The sequence below is a fragment of the Aulostomus chinensis genome, chromosome 3, assembly GCF_037954235.1.
Source record: "Aulostomus chinensis isolate RoL2024-O1b breed Wild chromosome 3, RoL_Achi_v1.0, whole genome shotgun sequence".
NCBI classification, from domain to species: domain Eukaryota; kingdom Metazoa; phylum Chordata; class Actinopteri; order Syngnathiformes; family Aulostomidae; genus Aulostomus; species Aulostomus chinensis.
In genome coordinates, this window is record NC_141322.1 from 25,279,650 (window position 1) to 25,298,527 (window position 18,878).

General features: G+C 39.6%; 1 protein-coding gene across 2 annotated transcripts; it reads left to right on the forward strand.

Annotated features, from left to right (window-relative positions):
• Positions 1 to 1,986: 1,986 nt before the first annotated feature.
• Positions 1,987 to 17,928, forward strand: smarcd1 (SWI/SNF related BAF chromatin remodeling complex subunit D1). Of its 2 annotated transcripts, none has more exons than XM_086199901.1 (13): positions 1,987 to 2,241; positions 6,777 to 6,952; positions 8,164 to 8,206; positions 8,901 to 9,023; positions 9,621 to 9,743; positions 10,184 to 10,300; positions 10,587 to 10,688; positions 10,839 to 11,000; positions 12,780 to 12,877; positions 13,006 to 13,141; positions 14,615 to 14,737; positions 15,651 to 15,752; positions 16,632 to 17,928. In XM_086199901.1, exons 1-13 carry the CDS (start codon positions 2,056 to 2,058, stop codon positions 16,683 to 16,685), a joined length of 1,545 nt encoding a protein of 514 aa, XP_086056027.1. In that variant the 5' UTR covers positions 1,987 to 2,055; the 3' UTR covers positions 16,686 to 17,928. The 2 variants fall into 2 exon arrangements, with proteins under 2 accessions (XP_086056027.1, XP_086056028.1); XM_086199902.1 differs by lacking the exon at positions 1,987 to 2,241 and adding an exon at positions 4,736 to 4,956.
• The last annotated feature ends 950 nt before the right edge of the window (positions 17,929 to 18,878 follow it).

The following is an 18,878-nucleotide window of genomic DNA, read 5'->3' on the forward strand; positions in this document are numbered from 1 at the left end:
TTCCACTCGTTAAGAGGATTAATAATTATAGCACAGTCAAGTTTCTCAGCAGTGAAAGCAGCTGTACTAGATTTCAGATTCGGGTCCCTCTGATATGTCCTTCCATTTGGGTGAAGTAGGAGCCTTTATCTATTTGTTACCCAGGCTGTCACCAGGCCTGTAAAGGATGAGCCTAATCAGCTGCCATCTCACGCACTGAGGATGTAAAATCCCCTCTGGAGATTTGAAGCAAATGACATACTTATGATCCTTGTAAATGAGGATTTTGCTACACCTTGTTAAAAACATAATGTGATCCCACCCTCTAATAACTCCTCCCTCATATTCACAGTACAAATCAGTGATGCTAACAGCAGGAAAAACATGTACTGTTGGAGCTCCATACTAATTGGGCAAAAGGGCTTGGAAACAAGAAAAATAAAATCTGTATCTGATACAGGATTGCTTGTTGTTTACTTCTTCATCCAGAAATAAACCTTTATTCTCTCATTCTTGATTGAACATATAATGATGCACAATCATAGAGTAATTCAAACGGTATAAATTACAAAACTAGGCGTTCATTTAATAATTCATGAATTCCTTCTGTGCTGGGAGAAACGAATTTTTGAGTGAATTTCAATTGCTCGATTTTGTAAGAACCACGATGGCAAGGTTTGAATTTCAGTAGAGGATATACATGTGATTTGGAAATGAGTCATTAGTAAATCAAAATAGATCATGAAGTACACCTCAGGACAGCAGACCCTCATTTTGGTCTATGTGGTTCCTTAGAAACTGATGAAAGTCAACATGTCAAGATACACTGTTCCAGAAACCGATCTATGTTTGTCTTGTTTGTTTGCCTGTGCTTGTCAACTGCAGGTACCATGCAAGCTGGTAAATTGGCTTTGTTTCTTCTTAATGAGACAATTGTGTAGCTGAAACACATTAATCTGGCTTATTAACTGATATCTGTGATTTTGATTTGCTTCAGGATTCAGTGGGTTCTTCCTTGGCCCATATTTCAACCCTCCACCTGGTTTTCTGATCATCTCTAAAGATAACCTCCATACTGAGGAAATGAAAAATGTTGAAAAGAACTGTGTGTGTCCTTTCAGTTTCTGCTCTTGTATTTAATAACTTTTTAAACAATGTAAAACTGAGATATTGTAATCCCTTCATTTTGTAATGCTTTAATAATTGTGTCTTCTTTGGGCCATAGGTTTTCTTTATGTAATCATTCCTCATAAATATAGTTCTGCTTTTTAGACAGTAGCAGATATTTGTTGCAATACATAACATTACCCACCCACCCGAGTATTTTCAAATGTGCTCTCTCTGACAGAGATGGTGCCAGGTCACCTGCACCCTCATCTTGGAGCCACCTCCACAGAGTCAGAATCCGTGCATACGTGTGTAGTTTTTATATTTATATCCTCATGAATACTGAATGGAAGTCATGCATGGTATTTTTTTTTTTCCCTTGATGTCCCCAGATGTTGTTTGGTACGATTTGTGATCCAATTTGGAGCCCTTGGCAGATGGATGGCAGAGAAATGGAAGCTTCCTTCTCAGTACTCCTGTCAAAAATCCAGACAGGGATGTTTAGTTTGGCTTTGTTGCATTTATGCACTTAAGACTGGTGGCCAATTTACCACAAGCAAAAATATTGTGTTGCCTGTAATTCATAAGGAATTCATATGCTGGGTCAGTAAAATTAAATATAGTAATAGAGCAATGCCAGATTTTTTTTGGATTGAGTTGTTTAGGGTAGTAAGGGGTTTTTAAGTGTTTTTAGAATATTTGCTTATGCAATTTTTCTAATAGTTTTTTAGGAGGACAACTTTAAAAGAAAAAAAAAAAACATTGACAAAGTCTGCGACATGTTTGAACCTTTTCAGTATTCTGTAAAGATTTGGTCTTCACCATATTATCGTCACCTGTTTGAGACCTAAACATACAGTGGCGCGTGTATACAGCTGGGAGTCGCTGTGGCGTGACGGACGCCACGCGAGACGTTGCTCTCGCGGTACTAGCTCAGTGCCTCCACCGGCGGCGACGTTCAGTGAGGAGATGGCGGCCAGAGGGGGGTTTCAGTCAGCACCAACGGGAGGTGGTGGCGGAGCAATGGGACCTGGACCTCCGGTACCAGGTGCAGGACCAGGCATGGGCCCTGGGACTCCCTCTGGACGAATGGGTCCCTCACCGGCCGCGCAGAACCACATGTACCGCTCTCCGATGCCAGGGCCTGGATACCCGGTGAGCTAACGTTATCGCTCCATCTTTGCTGCTGACGCTAGCTTGTTCGCTAGAACAAAGCCTCTTACCACCGCTTTGTCGCTACCAGCGGACGAAAACCTCGTCCCCGGCGGACGGCCACAGTTTGAACTACACGGCAGCCCAGTCGAAAAGTGGTTTCTTCTCAGAAATGTTTTCGCCGCTCACTTCAACCAGCTATCGTAGTCTGTTTGTTGTTTGAATTCGCTAAGCCCTCCCGCCTACCATCATTTAGCTAGTTTAACTGTAGCCTCGTAGCTTAGCCTGCTAACCTCGCATGATAACTCAAGTGTGAGGTTTCTAGCTTGAACTCCAGTTTCCACGGAGTTGTTAAACTACTAAGCATCCAGTTTTATTCGCAGTTTTTTCGATAGTTACGCGGGTCACGTTGTACATGTCATAGGAATTTCTGGTTTAGTAACTTGCCTCCCAATTAATAGTTCGCTTGCAACCAAGCCCTAGTTTTTTTTTTCTTTCTAATTAATAAAAAAAAAAATGAACAGGGGAATAAAGTGGTTGACATTCAAGCTTGGATCACATTTATGGACATAAGATGGGAGTGTGTTTCCAGTCCAGTTTGTAGAGCCTAAATCAGAGCGCCACTGGTGGGAAACTTTTCATCTACGAGCCGGCAAGTGCGCATTCACAACGAATAAAGCGGATTATGTGGTGTCTTCATGATACATCGTAGTTTCTCATCTGTTCACAGAGCGTAACCTGTTGTAATTGTATATTTTTATTAGCTCTGTTGATCGCATTTACAAGTTTATCCAGTCATCGGGGAGTCAGAAGTGTTTATTGTTGGTATTTATTATCTTATTTGAAATATCTTTTTTTTTTTTTGTAATTATTAGGACTGCCCCCTCGCCTCAAACTGGAGTAGTGTGTGCACCCATTCCCATTATATCAGTGTGACATTCATGTTAGGCGATACATCAATAGATGCTGACCTTCTTTCCAATGACTTTTGTTGACCTAAACAGAAGACTGGTGAAATTTCCATTTTGGGGGGCTGTCACTACAAGTTACATGTTGTTTGTGTTAATTTAAACATACCCATTGTCAATTTAGCCCATTTAACAAAACAAGATCATACAAACTTAGAACCAGAAGATCTGAAAATACCATTTTCATCTCTCCTTATTTCCTCCTGCCATCTAAAACACAATATTATGGATATTTACTTGTAAACTGTTTTTTTTTAAGATATGGCATGTCTCTGAAAGAACATAATATTTAAATTCTGCACATACATATCATAGTTATTTGTTATTTCTAATGAATTAGACTCCAAACACAAAGCAGTAAAGCGACGTAGGTGTCAGGGACACGGTGACGATTCCAGTACACTACAACTGCAGCATGTTTTAAAAGTATTACAGTGTATATAAACACACTGTTGGGCCTTCCACGACTGTATTTGTGGGATCTGACATGTTGTGAATGGACCCTGCGAGTTTCAGTGATTGTTTAATGGGGAAAACTTTAAGTTAAGGTAAGATTTGGGTTAGACATTTAAGTTAGGTTTTCAGTATGAGGACAGATGGAACACTCGTCCCTGTGGCAGGCGTCTTTGGGTCTGATGCGGCTGAATGGAAACATCAGAGTAGTGGTATATGGACAATGCTGTTATCTGCCTATGCAAAGATAACCATGTGCTGAACCATGTGAATAAATAGTATGCTGAATTTAAACAGATAACAGCACTCTGAACATTAGTTTATTTTTAGTCCCTGAACAAAGTCCAAATAAGTTCACCATCAAGTGGCTTGTTTAAAACTACAAAATTATACATTTTACACATTGTAGAATTTTTGCTTTTGCAGTAGTGACCACTGAGGTTCAAATAATGTGACTTAATTGCTCATAAGAACCTCCAGATTTTTTTGTTCAGCTGAATGGGTTACAATTTTCATTGTATTTCACTATAAATCTCTTTCATTCAAAGAGTCCTTAAGTGTTTAACCTTATGCTGTTTTCTTCATAGCTGATTTTGTGTGATAAGTAACTTAACAATAAGGCAGCAAGTGTGGAAATGGAAAGTGTTGCAAAAGCATGTGAACTAAGTGGTGCGCTATTGTGGTATTCAAATCTGTTTCAGAGGTCTGATCTGCATCAAGAGCTTAGTTTGCAAATACCAGCAAATGTATGGTATTTTGCATTTTTAATTTCGATATGAAATAACACTTTATTTGACGCTGGTCCACAGCATTTAAAGTGCTTGTTGCCTAGCTACAGGCAACTTGAAACATACTTCAGTGAAAGGATGTATCCTTTTCTTCTCCAGTGTCCTTGACGGCTTTCACTCATACAGGCAGTGTTCCACAACACAGTCAAAGGGCCTTTATACACTGAATACTGCTGATCTCTAGTTGTTCTCAGGTAAACCAAGGTTTTACAGATGTACATTGTAGCAGAATGTGGGCAGTCCCTGCCTCCTCACTGCGCTGTGAGGAAAAGGCAGAGTGTATTAGACATTAATCTAGCCTGTATTGTTGAAGAGTCAATGTTTGTCACTCGTCCTCTTCCCCTACCCTCCACCGTAAACTGTGTTTTTGCCTCATCTCTCTTTTATTGGACCGACTGCTGGAAGAAAGCTGCAATCAGTGACTTGTCATTTGACTGCTGTTCTCAACTGCTGGGCTAATGCTGTCAGATACAAGAAGTCGTCTTTTTGAGTTTTTAGCGCATGGCTTGGTGAGTTGGCAGTGCAGGTTCTGTATTGACTATTTTGAAGGAGTTGGAATACAGTTTGTTGCTACTCTTTTCTGTTTTGGATCTGGCAAACCCTTCAAATGTCAGAGAATGGGGATTTAATGATCTGTTCAACTTGGAGACGTAAACTTTTTTTTCTTCTTTTGCCAATTTGTAGCTGTAGTTCGCCTCCCTGTTCCGTTATTGTTAATGTGTCTGAATTATGCCCCATCTCAACATTTAATCTGTGATGTGTTTCATATCTTATGTGAATCATTTTTAGATCCATTAATTCCTCTGTCTCCAACAGTGTTTTTCAGAGGGGTTGCTTTGTTATTTAGTGTTGCGGTTCCGGTTAGATGTAGTGCACAGGTAATGTAAGGGCATAATTCTTGAGCACTGCCACTGTCCTTCAGATTCCTGTGTTCAGAAGCCATTGAATGATCGATATTTTATGGCATCTGTGACTTGTGCTATTTGGGAAACAAATCAAACAGATTGCTGAATTTGATATTAATAACTAACTACTGTAAAACAGTAAACATTCTGGAATTAGTGGAAATGTAGATCCCATTCATAAGAATTGTTTTATCCTTCTGCTTCGTTTCAGCTGGGTCATACCAATTCTCAGAGAATTTCAACAGGGGCAGCTCGTTGCTATAAATGTTTGATGAACAAGTGGTTTCATAAATAACTGTTATTGGCTTTTTACTCAGTATTATTGCACTCCTAGTAAGAGGCATTGAGTTGTCCTCCACTGAAGTGAAGGTTTTCTTATTTTCGCTTACATTAACAGCTGAGCACCTCTGCCTTTCTGCTGACTCCACAAATGTGAATGAGCATTGCATTTCTTGTGTAATGCCTGATGGTTTAATTTGTGATTATCAGTGTTGTCCCATGTTTATTAATCTGTGGGAATAATCCCTCACAGTTGCATCCCCACATCACTCAGGTTTTGTCCTTGTTGAATAAGAACAACTGTCAGAATGTCGTAGGAGGTGCGCTTTAGTAGCAGTTGACATCGGTGCCCAGATCTTTTGGGGAAAATTTTCCCAACATTGTGCGCATTTTGCCCTTGTCAATTTTGTGTAGGTATACACAACTCTGCAATGTCTGAAATCCTCCCTTTTAGCAAATAAGCTGTTGTCTTATCTGGTTTGTTTGTATATACTGCATTGTCGCATCACCTATCAAATGGAGATAAAAGCGTTCCCTCTGGTCTTTCTTAGAATTATTGTGGGGTAAGTGGCAATTCTTCTTCAGAAGGGTATCCTGAAAGGAACTTAAGTGTATGACAGTTACCATGATGTGTTCAGGTACCGAAATGTAGTACTCTTTTATTTTACAGGAATCGGTACTCAATAGTACCACTGTGTAGTGGTTGGTACACTAAATAGCACTGAGTTCAATACCCAGCCCCAGTAAGTCACCATGGTAACAGTAGACCTTCATAAGCAAGTTTTAACAAATGTGGAGTTTCTGTCTTTCCTCCTTCTTTCACACCCCAGATACACTGTTTCATTTCCTCGTTTACTGGGTCTATATCAAAGCTCATATCAAAGTACATGGAGTCGCTTCTTTTTTTTTAACTATCAGATTTAGAATCCTGATCGGATATTTTACCTTGTTGGATGATGAAAATGCAATGCCTTTATGCACATCGGCCATTTATTTGGACTCTGGACTTTTTGCTCTTACATTCACATATAAAATAGCATCAAATTACATGAGGCTTAAAATAAACCCTATGCATATCTTTCTTGTAATGGAAGTCCTTCGTTTTGCTCAGCTGTTGATACTGATTTTTTTTTTTCTCTGCGCAGAGACCGGGAATGCCTCCCTCCAGCCGTATGACCCCGCAGGGACCAGCCATGGGCCCCCCAGGATACGGCAGCAGCCCTGTGTCTCGGCCAGGGATGCCTGGTGTGATGGACCCGTCTCGTAAGAGGCCAGCCCCCCAACAGATTCAGCAGGTTCAGCAGCAGAACCGCAACCAGCAGTAAGTGTGTCACCCTACCCACCCACCCAAAAAAAAAAAAAAATCACCTACTGAAGCTGGTGCTGTGATTGTGATCACTGTATGGGGTCTGATATGTCATCAAGATTGCACAAGAAACCCCTCGGGGATCTTTTCTTCCTACTCCCATCGGTGGTCTTTCTTCACTAGGATTTTCAGTGCCCTTCCATGTTCCTCCTTACAGTCAGTGTGTGGTTGTGTGTATGTGTGTGTGGGGGGGTGGTGCATGCATGTATGTGGTCATGTGGGTTGGGAAGGCCGGGTTCTTATCATTTATTGTATTGTTTTATATTTTATTTAATGTTGCCTGTTTCTCTTTTATTTCTGTGAAGCACTTTGTGTTGCAATTTCTGTATGAAAAGTGCTATATAAATATCAATAAACTAAACTAAACTACTCCACATTTAAATACACATGGCCTTAATGTAGCCTTTAATGAGGAAAAATGCTTATATTAAGCATCATGAACTGTTTAAAAAATAAAGCCACTTCAGCTCGGGTCAAAAGCAACAAAAGTTGACTTTCTTGAAGCATCACTTCTCTCGACACCGTAAGTTTACGCAACAAACTAGATAGGTGAAGCAAAAATCTAAAACAAGATGTTGGAAAAACAATTTTGTCAGAGATGTAATTGAAATTTATCTGACTGAAGAATTAACCATAACATAAGCGGAGACATGAAGAATGAATGAGAGAGACCAAAACAACATGAATGAGTAAAAATGTCAAGATGCTGAAAACAAGGTTTCAGTGGGGCAGCATGGCTGGGTTGTAGAGTGGGTGCGTAGTAACCGAAGCACTCCAGGTGACTGTGTTGAAATGTCCTTGAGCAAGATGCTGAACCTTTAATTGCTCCTCGGTGTGTGAATGGATGAATGAGGCAACAGCACTTTGAGAAGGATAATGGTAGGAAAATCAAACCAATCAACACGCATGAGTAAGGTCAATGATGAAGATTCTCATGGGTTTTTTTTTTTTTCCCGCCCCGTGCTCATCTGTCATAGTAATGATGGCATTAAACCATATGCGTGCTTGTTATTTATCCTGTTGCAGCCATTTGTAGCAGACAGTTTTGATGCTCCTCCTGTGTGACCCAGTGAATAATCCAAATACTGGGGAGTTTAGCTTGCACGTTGATCTCTCTGGCTTGCTCACCACAGAGTGATCTTGTTTTAATATATTGTTTCTTACAGTACAAAGAAGAAGAAGATGGCTGATAAAATTCTACCTCAGAGGGTGAGTATTAATCGTACAGCAGCGCATGAAAATTCATTAATTTACCCTTGATGATGGAGAGATTGCATGTCCCTGGGATTTTCAGTTACCTGTCTCCAAACACAGATATGTGGGTCATAAAAGAACCCTGAGGTTTTTTTTTCTTCATCTGGATGGATTAAGACGGTATAACTATAGTCACTTTTTGTAATTCATGTCCAGCATGGTGCCTTCCATCTTAATCAAGATTTGAAAATCTGACCAACTTGGAAAATGTTCTATTACTAAATTTCTTGTATTACATCAACTTAATTCAAGTTTTACCCTTACAGTTACTGCAGTAACCATTTTATTTTTTGAAGGTATAGAATTGAAAGATAACTTGAACAGAACTCTTTAAATATACATTTTCAAATTAGAAATGTTGTCATGTCAACTTTTTTGACTTCTTTTTTTTTTATTCTTATATCTGAACCTTAATCTGGAGCTCTTTCTTCAGTAATTACGTGTATTTTTTTTGTGTAGACGTTGTCTACCTTGTATGTTATAATCATTTGCATTATAATCAGCACGTTTGAGACAGCGAGTCATCTAAATGGTGCCACAAAGGCTGAAGGCTGTTTAATGAAGATGACTTAAGTTTAAGCCTGATGATAAGACGTGTTCCCTGAGTTTCCCAGTCATCACGACCATCCCATCCTTTGCTTTGTTCCAGATCAGGGAACTGGTCCCAGAGTCTCAGGCTTACATGGATCTACTGGCTTTTGAGAGGAAGCTGGACCAGACCATAATGCGCAAGAGGCTGGACATTCAGGAGGCCCTTAAGAGGCCCATTAAGGTTCGGTTACATCGTCACTGCTTTTTAATTTCTGTTGGACAATTCATCTCAAATCTTAAAAACTTGAGACATTTGCATGAAAAGATTTAGGTGGGTTCAGATTTTCATAATTTAACCACTGAGCCAGGCTTCAACTGGTACATTGGAAACATTATAAATATGACAGAGTTGGGGAAAAAATGTTTACTCAATTTTAATGTTTTATCAAAATTTACTCACATTTTGTGTTTTCAGTTAATCGAATAAAGCTGTTTGCTTACAGGACAAAATGTGTTGGGGGACAGAAAAACATCATGCTGAATGCTGATTTTGTTTTTTTAAATATAGCTTGAGTGTTGTAAATGACTGTATTCTGCTAACCAACATGTTGGTCTGGTCATAAACTCAACTGCATTGCATCCCAGCTTCATTAATTTTGCCTGAAGTAAAACTGACAATGATCAAGGGAGGAAAAAAAAACTTGACCCTTGGGTTTTTTTTAAAGCTGTTGAATGTGGACTGCTGATGTTTGTCGATCTGTGCTTCGTTTTAGTGTACATATAAAATTTATATTGAGTGATTTGATTTCAATTTTAACATTCTTTTGATTGTTCTCAGCAAAAAAGAAAGCTTCGGATCTTCATATCCAACACTTTCAATCCTGCGAAGCCTGATGCTGAAGATGGCGAGGGCACGGTTGCATCGTGGGAGCTGCGTGTTGAGGGGCGCCTGCTGGAAGATGTGAGCTCCATAAGCTAAATTTATTTTTATTATTGTTTTTTTTAATTTGTATTATTATTATTATTATGTATAATTATTGGTTAATTTCCTCAGATATGACCATTGCCTGTTTGTGCATTTATGGCAGTCGAGTCCAGTATGACAGAGTTGGGGTATAAAGTTTGATATTTAATGTAAATAATGTATTAATATTATTATTATCTCTATTACCTTTATTAATATTATTGATTAGACACGGGAGAAAAGAAAAATGCATTCCTTCAGCTGGATGATAAACCTTAACCACATGTCACTTGGTATAAACGTTGTCCCATCACTGAGGATTAAATGCAGTACATACAGCTCACCTTTTGGCCTAAGAGTAATTATCTTATTTTAATCCTTCTTAGCCAAAAAGTGTGTATTTTCACATTGCTTATTTCATTAACATTAATTGACAGACGGCTGTGTCCAAGTATGAGGCCACTAAACAGAAAAGGAAGTTCTCCTCCTTCTTCAAGTCTCTGGTGATAGAGTTGGACAAGGACCTTTATGGTCCAGATAATCACCTTGTGGAAGTAAGAGAATTTATTTAATTCATTGGGTTTTACACTTTTGCACTTCTTTGTTTTTGATTGCTTGAGTGTTATGCATTGTCATTATTTAAATTGCTTTTTCTTGTGTAGTCATGGGTATTCTGTTGTTTATTACCTTTTTGTTTTTAATAATTGCATAAACTATAGAGAAACCAAGTTTTATAAATGGAATTGCTTATCAATTCATTACTCCCCTGACAAAATGAGATAAATTTGGTCCACAAAAATGCAACTATTAATTTTTTTTTATTATTATTATTCATTTTAGTGGCATAGGACTGCCACCACCCAGGAGACTGATGGTTTCCAGGTGAAGAGGCCTGGTGATGTGGGTGTTCGCTGTACTGTCTTACTCATGCTTGACTACCAGGTTTGTTAGCCAGCAGGCTCTGTTGTCTTTTAGTGCCCCTTAAATCCTTGTTGAGTTAATGGAAAGGTTGATCACATGCCCTCCTGTAACTCAAGTCAGTGTTTGTAGTAAGCCAGTCTCAAATTTTGTCATTATCTGTGCACCATAAAGCCCCCTCAGTTCAAGCTGGACCCCCGGCTGGCTCGTATGCTGGGTATCCACACCCAAACCAGGCCCGTCATCATTCAGGCTCTCTGGCAGTATGTAAAGACCCACAAGCTTCAAGACCCTCATGAGCGAGAGTTCATCAACTGTGACAAATATCTGCAGCAGGTGAGCAGCCTGGAGTGTGTCTTAGAATCTTAAGCTGTACATCAATCCGAATATGTACTGTCTGTTCGTTAACGTACATATGGGTACTTTGTCACTTTCATCCAAAGTGTTTATTGCAAACACTATCTGGTGTGTAAAGCTGCTAGATCAACATTTGCACAGTCATCCTTGTCAGTTTCCTGCTCTTTATGTTGTTAACAAATCATCCCTCGCCCTCCTTTTCATCCTGTATTGAGACGTTCTGTCTTTAAATAGAGAATTCTGGAAGTAGATGAATTCCCCATCAAGTGATTTAAAACATATTGTTGCTTGCATTTCCTTGAAACCTAAACATTTAAAAATGGGCGGTATAGTAAATACAGGCGTGAATTTAAGGTTGGTTTTCTCTATTCTGACACCCCCACACAATTGGTAAAATTAAGTTATTGCCATAGACGAGGGGGGGGGGGCAAAAGGAACGGGACATGCATGTAGAAAATATGACCTGTGTCATTTGCTGCATCAGTCAATATTAAGTATACAATAATCTAAACTATATATATTTTTAAAACATACACAAGAAAACCCAGGTAAGCCAGAGGGAAATGAAATGTAAAATTCTTGCACAGACACTGCAGATAAAAATCTGAAGTGTGCAGATCTGTGCCAGCGCCCATGTAATGTTTCCTGAGACACTGATGAAAAAGTCCAGAGCCAGTATAGCATGTGTTCCCACCTGGAGTGGGATTTGATCCCCTGATCTCCACCTCAGCTCTGCAATAAACTGGACAGACACAAACCACATATTTTGTTATTCATGTTGTCATATTGCTTGTGTTTAAATCAGTGTAGTTGCAGTAGTGGTTTTAGTTGCAGTGAGAAGAGCTGGATTGTTAACTGTCACACTGACAATTTCTCAGACCAAGCAGGCTAAACCAGAAAGTTACCCAACTGAAGTAGTTGCACGATGGGAAAGAAGACAAGGCAAAAAAAGGATATGCGTCAACTGTTAAAACAAAAATGAAGATGCAATGACGTTATTGTAGCTACTAATAACAAACAGGAGTATTTGACTTTCAGCTTGAACTTTTCAGAATAAAGCTCTCAAAGCACCTTTGACAAAAAGTACTATTAATGTGGTAATTACGGTTATTATTGTAGAGTAAGGCTGCCGCCGTGCAAAACTGATCCAAGATCACACTCGACTAGACAGAAAAAAAATTGTAATGAATCAAAGAATACAGTTAAGCAATTGAGGAATTGATTACCAATGCCCATCCCTAGTAAATGCAATAAAAGCCTCCCATCAAGAGTAATCTGTCTAAAACTAAAGACAGCCTGACCGACGTGGTCAAACTCAGACATCCTGCTGGTCTCTTTCAACATCGGATACCACAAACAGACGTGTATTGGTTCAATCAAGTATTATGTTGATGCTCCATATGCCATGTCTCTATGTTTACTTCCTGCCTGTCTTGACATGTTCCCTCTCTGTTCACGGAAAGACCCTAGACGACAGTGATTGCTACAGAGCAGTCTCCGGCCTGTCTGATCAAACGGATGAATTAAAGTGCACTAACACTGGCTCCTCGACACAGAGGCTCCACATATGTGTCCCCATTCTGTAGGATGAAAAAATTTGGCATTGCACACTGCCTGTGTGACCGTAGGTCTGCACCCTAAGCTCTCAATCTAGGGGGAATGCTGTCAAGTATGCACATGGTGAACTCTATCGTGGCACCAGATACTGTGTCCTCACAGTACTTGATGTAGCTCGTGAAAGTTGACTTAATTTCACAGATCTTTGAGACCCAGCGGATGAAGTTCTCTGAGATCCCGCAGCGCTTGCATGCACTCTTGATGCCCCCAGAGCCAATCATCATCAATCATGTGATCAGGTAACTGACTTACTCAACAACATTCAATCGTTCAATGTGTGTGAATGTTGTGAAAATAGTCTTTTTGCTGTTTTATCACCAGCGATCCATATATACGATCACAACTACATGTACTGTGCTCTCAACAGTGTGGATCCTAATGACCAAAAGAAGACTGCTTGCTATGACATTGATGTGGAGGTGGATGACACACTGAAGACCCAGATGAACTCTTTCCTCCTCTCCACAGCCAGTCAGCAGGAAATAGCTGGACTGGACAACAAGGTACTGACTGCAGCCTGCCAGCTGTTCTTTCTAAGGATGTTACTGTTTGGTTTTGTTCCCGGGAGTTATAGACAGCTTTTTGTCCACTGTGGAAGTGGTTTCCTTTTTCCTGCTCTATTTTCTTGTGGGGCTTTTGATCTCTTGCACATTTAAATGGTTCCTTACTGTAGAACAAGTTGCTCTCCCTAAAGTGTCCCGCTTGAAAAGTTTTTTTTTTGCAGTACTTCTTATTTAAGCACTTATTATTTTTCCATTACTGAACAGTTATTGACTCAGTGCAGCCAGCTCATGCTGTGTTTAGGTCATTTTATTCACATTTCATTTTAAATGTATTGTAAATGGGCAGGGTCAATGAAACCTGTATTTACTTCATAAAAACATACCACTGTCACGATAGTTTTTGGGAGCATGCTGAGGTTTAATGTCACGCACATCTGCTCTCAAATTGCTGCCTGTGTGTTATTGCCTTTTCCAGCTAGTTTTGAGGTCAGTCAGGTCTTGGTGACCTCCTGCAGACAGCCATTACCTTGGCTGAGATGGAAGTAATCACACTGATAAAGCGTGGAGCCACCCCTGTGTAGTCTTAGTCCTGAGACGAGCAGTGATGTAAACAGAGAGAACTTGTTTATATTTTACAGGCGCCATTCATATTGTTCTTTTGGTTTAGAATTAGTCATGATTACTGATGGCACACCCTGTTCCTGCTGACCTGATTAGTGTAACACTTGGCTGTGGGGCTTTTCGTCCTTTTATCTGTATTTTAAGGGTAATTTTTGACACCCGGATGCCTGTCAAGAATGAAAACATGCCGCGACACAACTGTGTTTGTATCTAGTCAAACCATGATTTGTGTGAACCGATGCACCCCATCACTCAACGACATTCTTCAGCCCAGTGAGCTGTCGTCGCCATACAGCTCTGATTTTTGTCCAATTATAAACCGATGAAAACATCTTCAGATTACTGAATTCAATTGACCTTTGTTTTTCTTCTTTCATGCTTGTCATTAGCGTTGCTTTTGGATTTCGCCTGGCATTTTGCTTTTCTTTTTTTTGACAGTTTTTTGAAGGTTGAGTCTTTTGGTGACTGTCTTCGTAAACATCACTGACACCTCGCTGTACTTCCTGTGTCCCAATCCACAGCATCTTTTGACATGTTGCATCGTCACATTAAACAGAACCACAACAGCAAACCCAAAGATGTTGTGATGTTAAGCGTTTGTCCTTGCCTAGTTATCCTGCTCTTTCTTTTATTTTGTAAAGAAACTATTTGTAAACTCATCTGTCTATGTTTGTCTCCATCTTATTAGCTGGAGATTCAATTCAATAAACTGTGGAGACATCCTGCACAGTCGTTTATTATCAAAGGAAAATGTAAATGAAAATTATCTACTTAGAAACACCTCACCTGTTTTTTTATGGGGTTATTTAATTCAATGAATTTTTAAGTAATATTTGTTTGATTTTTCTTCAGATCCATGAAACCATCGAGACCATTAACCAGCTGAAGACCCAGAGAGAGTTCATGCTGAGTTTTGCTAGAGATCCTCAGGGCTTTATCAATGACTGGCTGCAGTCCCAGTGTAGAGACCTCAAGGTGAGTCCTTCCATCATGACCACAGCAGGGCTTCGATATAAATCCGCCCTGCCAGTTTTGCTGAAGAATTTTACAGTCTAACTGGTGAATCCAATGGAAAATTACTCGTATTTGCATTCTTTGTTCTAAAAGTCTTCATGAAAAAAAAAAAAGAATAAGGACCAAGATAAATAGTTTTTGAGAAAAAACACTTTACTGAGGTTGCTGTTCTGGGGAAGTGGTTACAAGAAAAAAATCTTACAAAATAATAACTGATAAAAGAAGAAAGAACATGACAGCTCTGTTCTTATTGTAAGGTGGCAGTGATGCATCTTATGCCAGATTTTCAGAAGTGCGAACAACAAGCGTCAATAAACGGTTTGATATTTCTGAGGGATTCCAGGTCGAGAAAAGCCTTGAAGTCATTCGTGAGATGAATCACATTTGGTCTGGCTTGGGGTTGCTGTGTCAGTGGCATTACGGGAGGTTTGACTATAATGATCATACGAACACATGGCTGTCATGTACAGAAGCTCTCATCTGAACACAAAGCTCATGCTACTCACTCAGGTGTAACCCTGGAGGCTGGAGTCAAAATGCAGTGTGAAACATTCAATGACATGTCTGACTGTGTGTGTGCTCGCCTCCCTTCCGTCCACTGAGCCAGCCTCTTAACTGCTAACCAGCTGTCACCCACCTGCGGTGTTTGCTCAGCCAAATCTCAGGAAAATTGAACAATTTAAGCCCAAAGCTCACCAGTTATGTCCACAGCAACAGTTCATTCATAAACAATACACCAGTGCTGTGGTCAGTGTTTGATTCAGTCTTAACTAGATGGGATTCAGACCCCACTGGGGTCTTTCACTCCTCATATTCACAGCTATAGACTTGTCAAAATGGAATTTTGTCTCATTATGTCCTGTTCTGTAAACAGACCATGACTGACGTGGTCGGAAACCCCGAAGAAGAGCGACGAGCAGAGTTCTATTACCAGCCGTGGGCTCAGGAAGCAGTTTGTCGCTACTTCTACTCCAAGGTAATTTGTTTGTGCTCTCCAGATTTGATTTTTCTTATGTTTTCTTTCTTTATCTTGAATTTGTTTGTTGCAGTCTCTGGTTCATCCAGAGTCAACATAAGGTTTATAAAAGAGTTTTACTCAATCCTGAATTTCTTTTTTCTTTCGACAAAATCCTTGTTAAGACACATCTCTGATAATAATGTAACTCCGTGTTGGCCAAAATGTCGGTGCTCAGTGTGTTTCCTAGTTTCAAATAGCAAAAAGAGGGAAACCAGACAATGTCAATGAAGATGTATCAGTCTGTGCTGCAGTCTGCAAGAAATAAATCAATGGGGGGTGGACAGAATGTATAATTGCGTTCAAATAAATTCTTACATGTTGACGCTTTATGAATCTTGACCACTTTTGCAGTGTCATCGACAACAAGCAGCTCGCTCTGTGCGTGAGCTTGCTGATATTACAGCTTATTTCTTTGTAATGCAGCGCCATGGAAACAATCGTACTTATTAATTTTGATGCCCCTAAATTATATATTTGAAATATTAAATTAAAATTCAAAATGTGTTGGTAGTAGCAGTAGCTGATTACTGATCCCACCCACACAAACAAATTTTAAGGGAGTACATTTAACACTTGGGTAGTCTTTTAAGTTTTAGCACATGACATCAGTTGTAAAAATTCTTTCTCTCTTTTTGCTTTCTCGAATGTATTTATACGAAGTGGTCTGTACTATAGAAATGTGTTGATGCATGTCATTATGCCTCAATGAACAAAGGGCTGCTGATAATTATTGTTGAATTTTTCTTGGTACTTTTAGCAGGCTCGACGAAATGGACATTTTTTTATTATGTACATTGTTTAACGGGTATGATTGACTTCTCTGAAAATGTCCTCCAGGTCCAGCAGAGGCGACAGGAGCTGGAGCAGGCCCTCGGTATCAGGAACACCTAAATTCCAATTCAGGCGGCAGGCAGCAGACCAGCTGATCGTAGAGAGGCGTAGATACTAGATGGCTTTGCCGCTATAAAGGATGTCAACTCTTGTTTTTAATCTTCACCTGCAGCTCAACTAATATTGCAGTTGCTACTTCCTCATTTGTTTTCAATTTTTAGTTCTCCCTCACAGTCGCTCACTGAGTCCAATTATTTCTCTTGCATGTCGAAGCCTTTCACCTGGAAACATTCCTCTCATTCTCATACATTGTGTCCACACAAAAGTACAGATTGTTCACAAATGAAAGGCAGAGATCAGATTGTATCCATTTAATGTATTTTGTCTCTGGAACTGAAAATATCTGGAATCAGCAGAGATGTGTTGAGTCTGCCGTTGCTCTTAGCTCCCCAGTGTGGGAAGTCAAAGACCGCACAGATGCTTGCCCATTCAGTAAAATATTGATTGTGATTGTGTTTGAAATCCACGAAGCCACTCTGCTGCACTTTGACTTTTCATGTCACTCTGTCTTCATTTCTCCTCAGTCGGTTTTGACATTTTGTGCCACGGTTTGAACAAGAGAGTGACAGGTTTCAAGAGGCAGAGTAAACTTTGTTGCGGCCAAGAGTTTTTGTTAAGGGTGCCATTTTTTTTTCCTTTCCCCTTTTTGTTATTGTCGACGGTCTTTGTTTTTAAAATGTGTATTGTATCAGTACTTGTCTTGTCAGCTAGTACAGATTATCAAGGAAGTAGCTAGTATAAGTACCTCTAGTCTATATAGTTTTGTAAATACTTAGCAGAACAAACTGATGGATGTGAAGTAAATTTGTCTCATCCTGGCAAATCTTTTTCTTAACTTTGTCTAAGCTCAGATAGTTGAACCAGTATTTATATTAATCAGCCTAACGCTGATTCAGCTCGACACAACTAAAGAGCCAACCAGGCTAACGTGCACACGGCGCTCACGTCAGAAGAGTTGAAGTCACCTGCAGTCGTGTCTATGTACGCTGGATGAAGACGTGACACCTTTTTGAGTTTCCTGTTTAAGTAAATACAAGTATCATGGCTGAAATGTTTGCCCGTGTGCAGAATTTCAAGAATACACTAATGTGGGTTTGGGCAGTTGATTTTGGAATGAGCTTAGGAAACGGGTGTAAAACAACACTGGGGGGGACTGTAGTATAATTTGAATCTGCAGCCTTTTTGATGGACCAAACCTATTTTTCTGTATGTTCTTATTATGTTATAATAAAGGATATGTAAAGCTTAATCGTCTGTGTCTTTGTGACTCAGATATTTTTGCATGAAGTAAAATTGAGTTTATCACCAAGTCACTTGAATCAAGCTTCACTAAGTGCAGTTGTGTTTCAGATGGCACCCGTGCTTAGTTGCACTTGTATGATCTATGAAAAGGTTCAAGTCATCACTGTATACAGCTGCCTCAAGACATTTGGGTCTTTGAGGCGGAGTTCATTTTGCAAACACTTAACCGATGAAGTTTCATGACTCGTAAGTCTTGTAAGTGTTTTTCCATGTCTGTAATAATAATTATTAATTTACTAATTCAGTTTCCCCCTGCAATGATTACATATATATATAATTTTTGCTTATTATTTTGAGATTTCTTGCACTAATTTGTGGAGGAAGTGGAAGTCTTGAAGTCACCAAAAGAAAACATGGGAGGGAAGTCATGAGTAGATGAGTGTGATATAACCTGGAAATGGAAGTGGAGATATTACAAAGTTTCCACTAAGTAGCTGAGAAATTAACAAAAGCAAATTTGCAACAGAATTAATGACAACGAACAGGGGAGCTTTGTTTTCAGTTTCTTTATGTGTTTTCGGCGCATGATAAAACTACAAAATGTGCTCTCAAGGTTGCTGTGTCAAACATTTTGTGTCAAGGTACAATTGGTCTTGCTGGGGAGCCTGCGGTACCCCCTGGGGTCCTCGGACCTCACTTTGGCAACAATTCGGGTGTCCTGAATTCATAAAAGGCACCGACCATTAGAAACTTTTTTCATTTGTTTGTCGGCATGATTTTTCATAAATCAACCGAATTTCATAAAACCTGTTGGTGTGTCGCAGCATCTCGGAGATTTAATAAGATTTTCATTTAACACGGTTGTGTTCCCTCCTTGTTACATCTCTGACTGAGCCTTGAAAATACGTCAACATGCACGCTGCAAACAGATTAACCACAGAAAAATAGTCC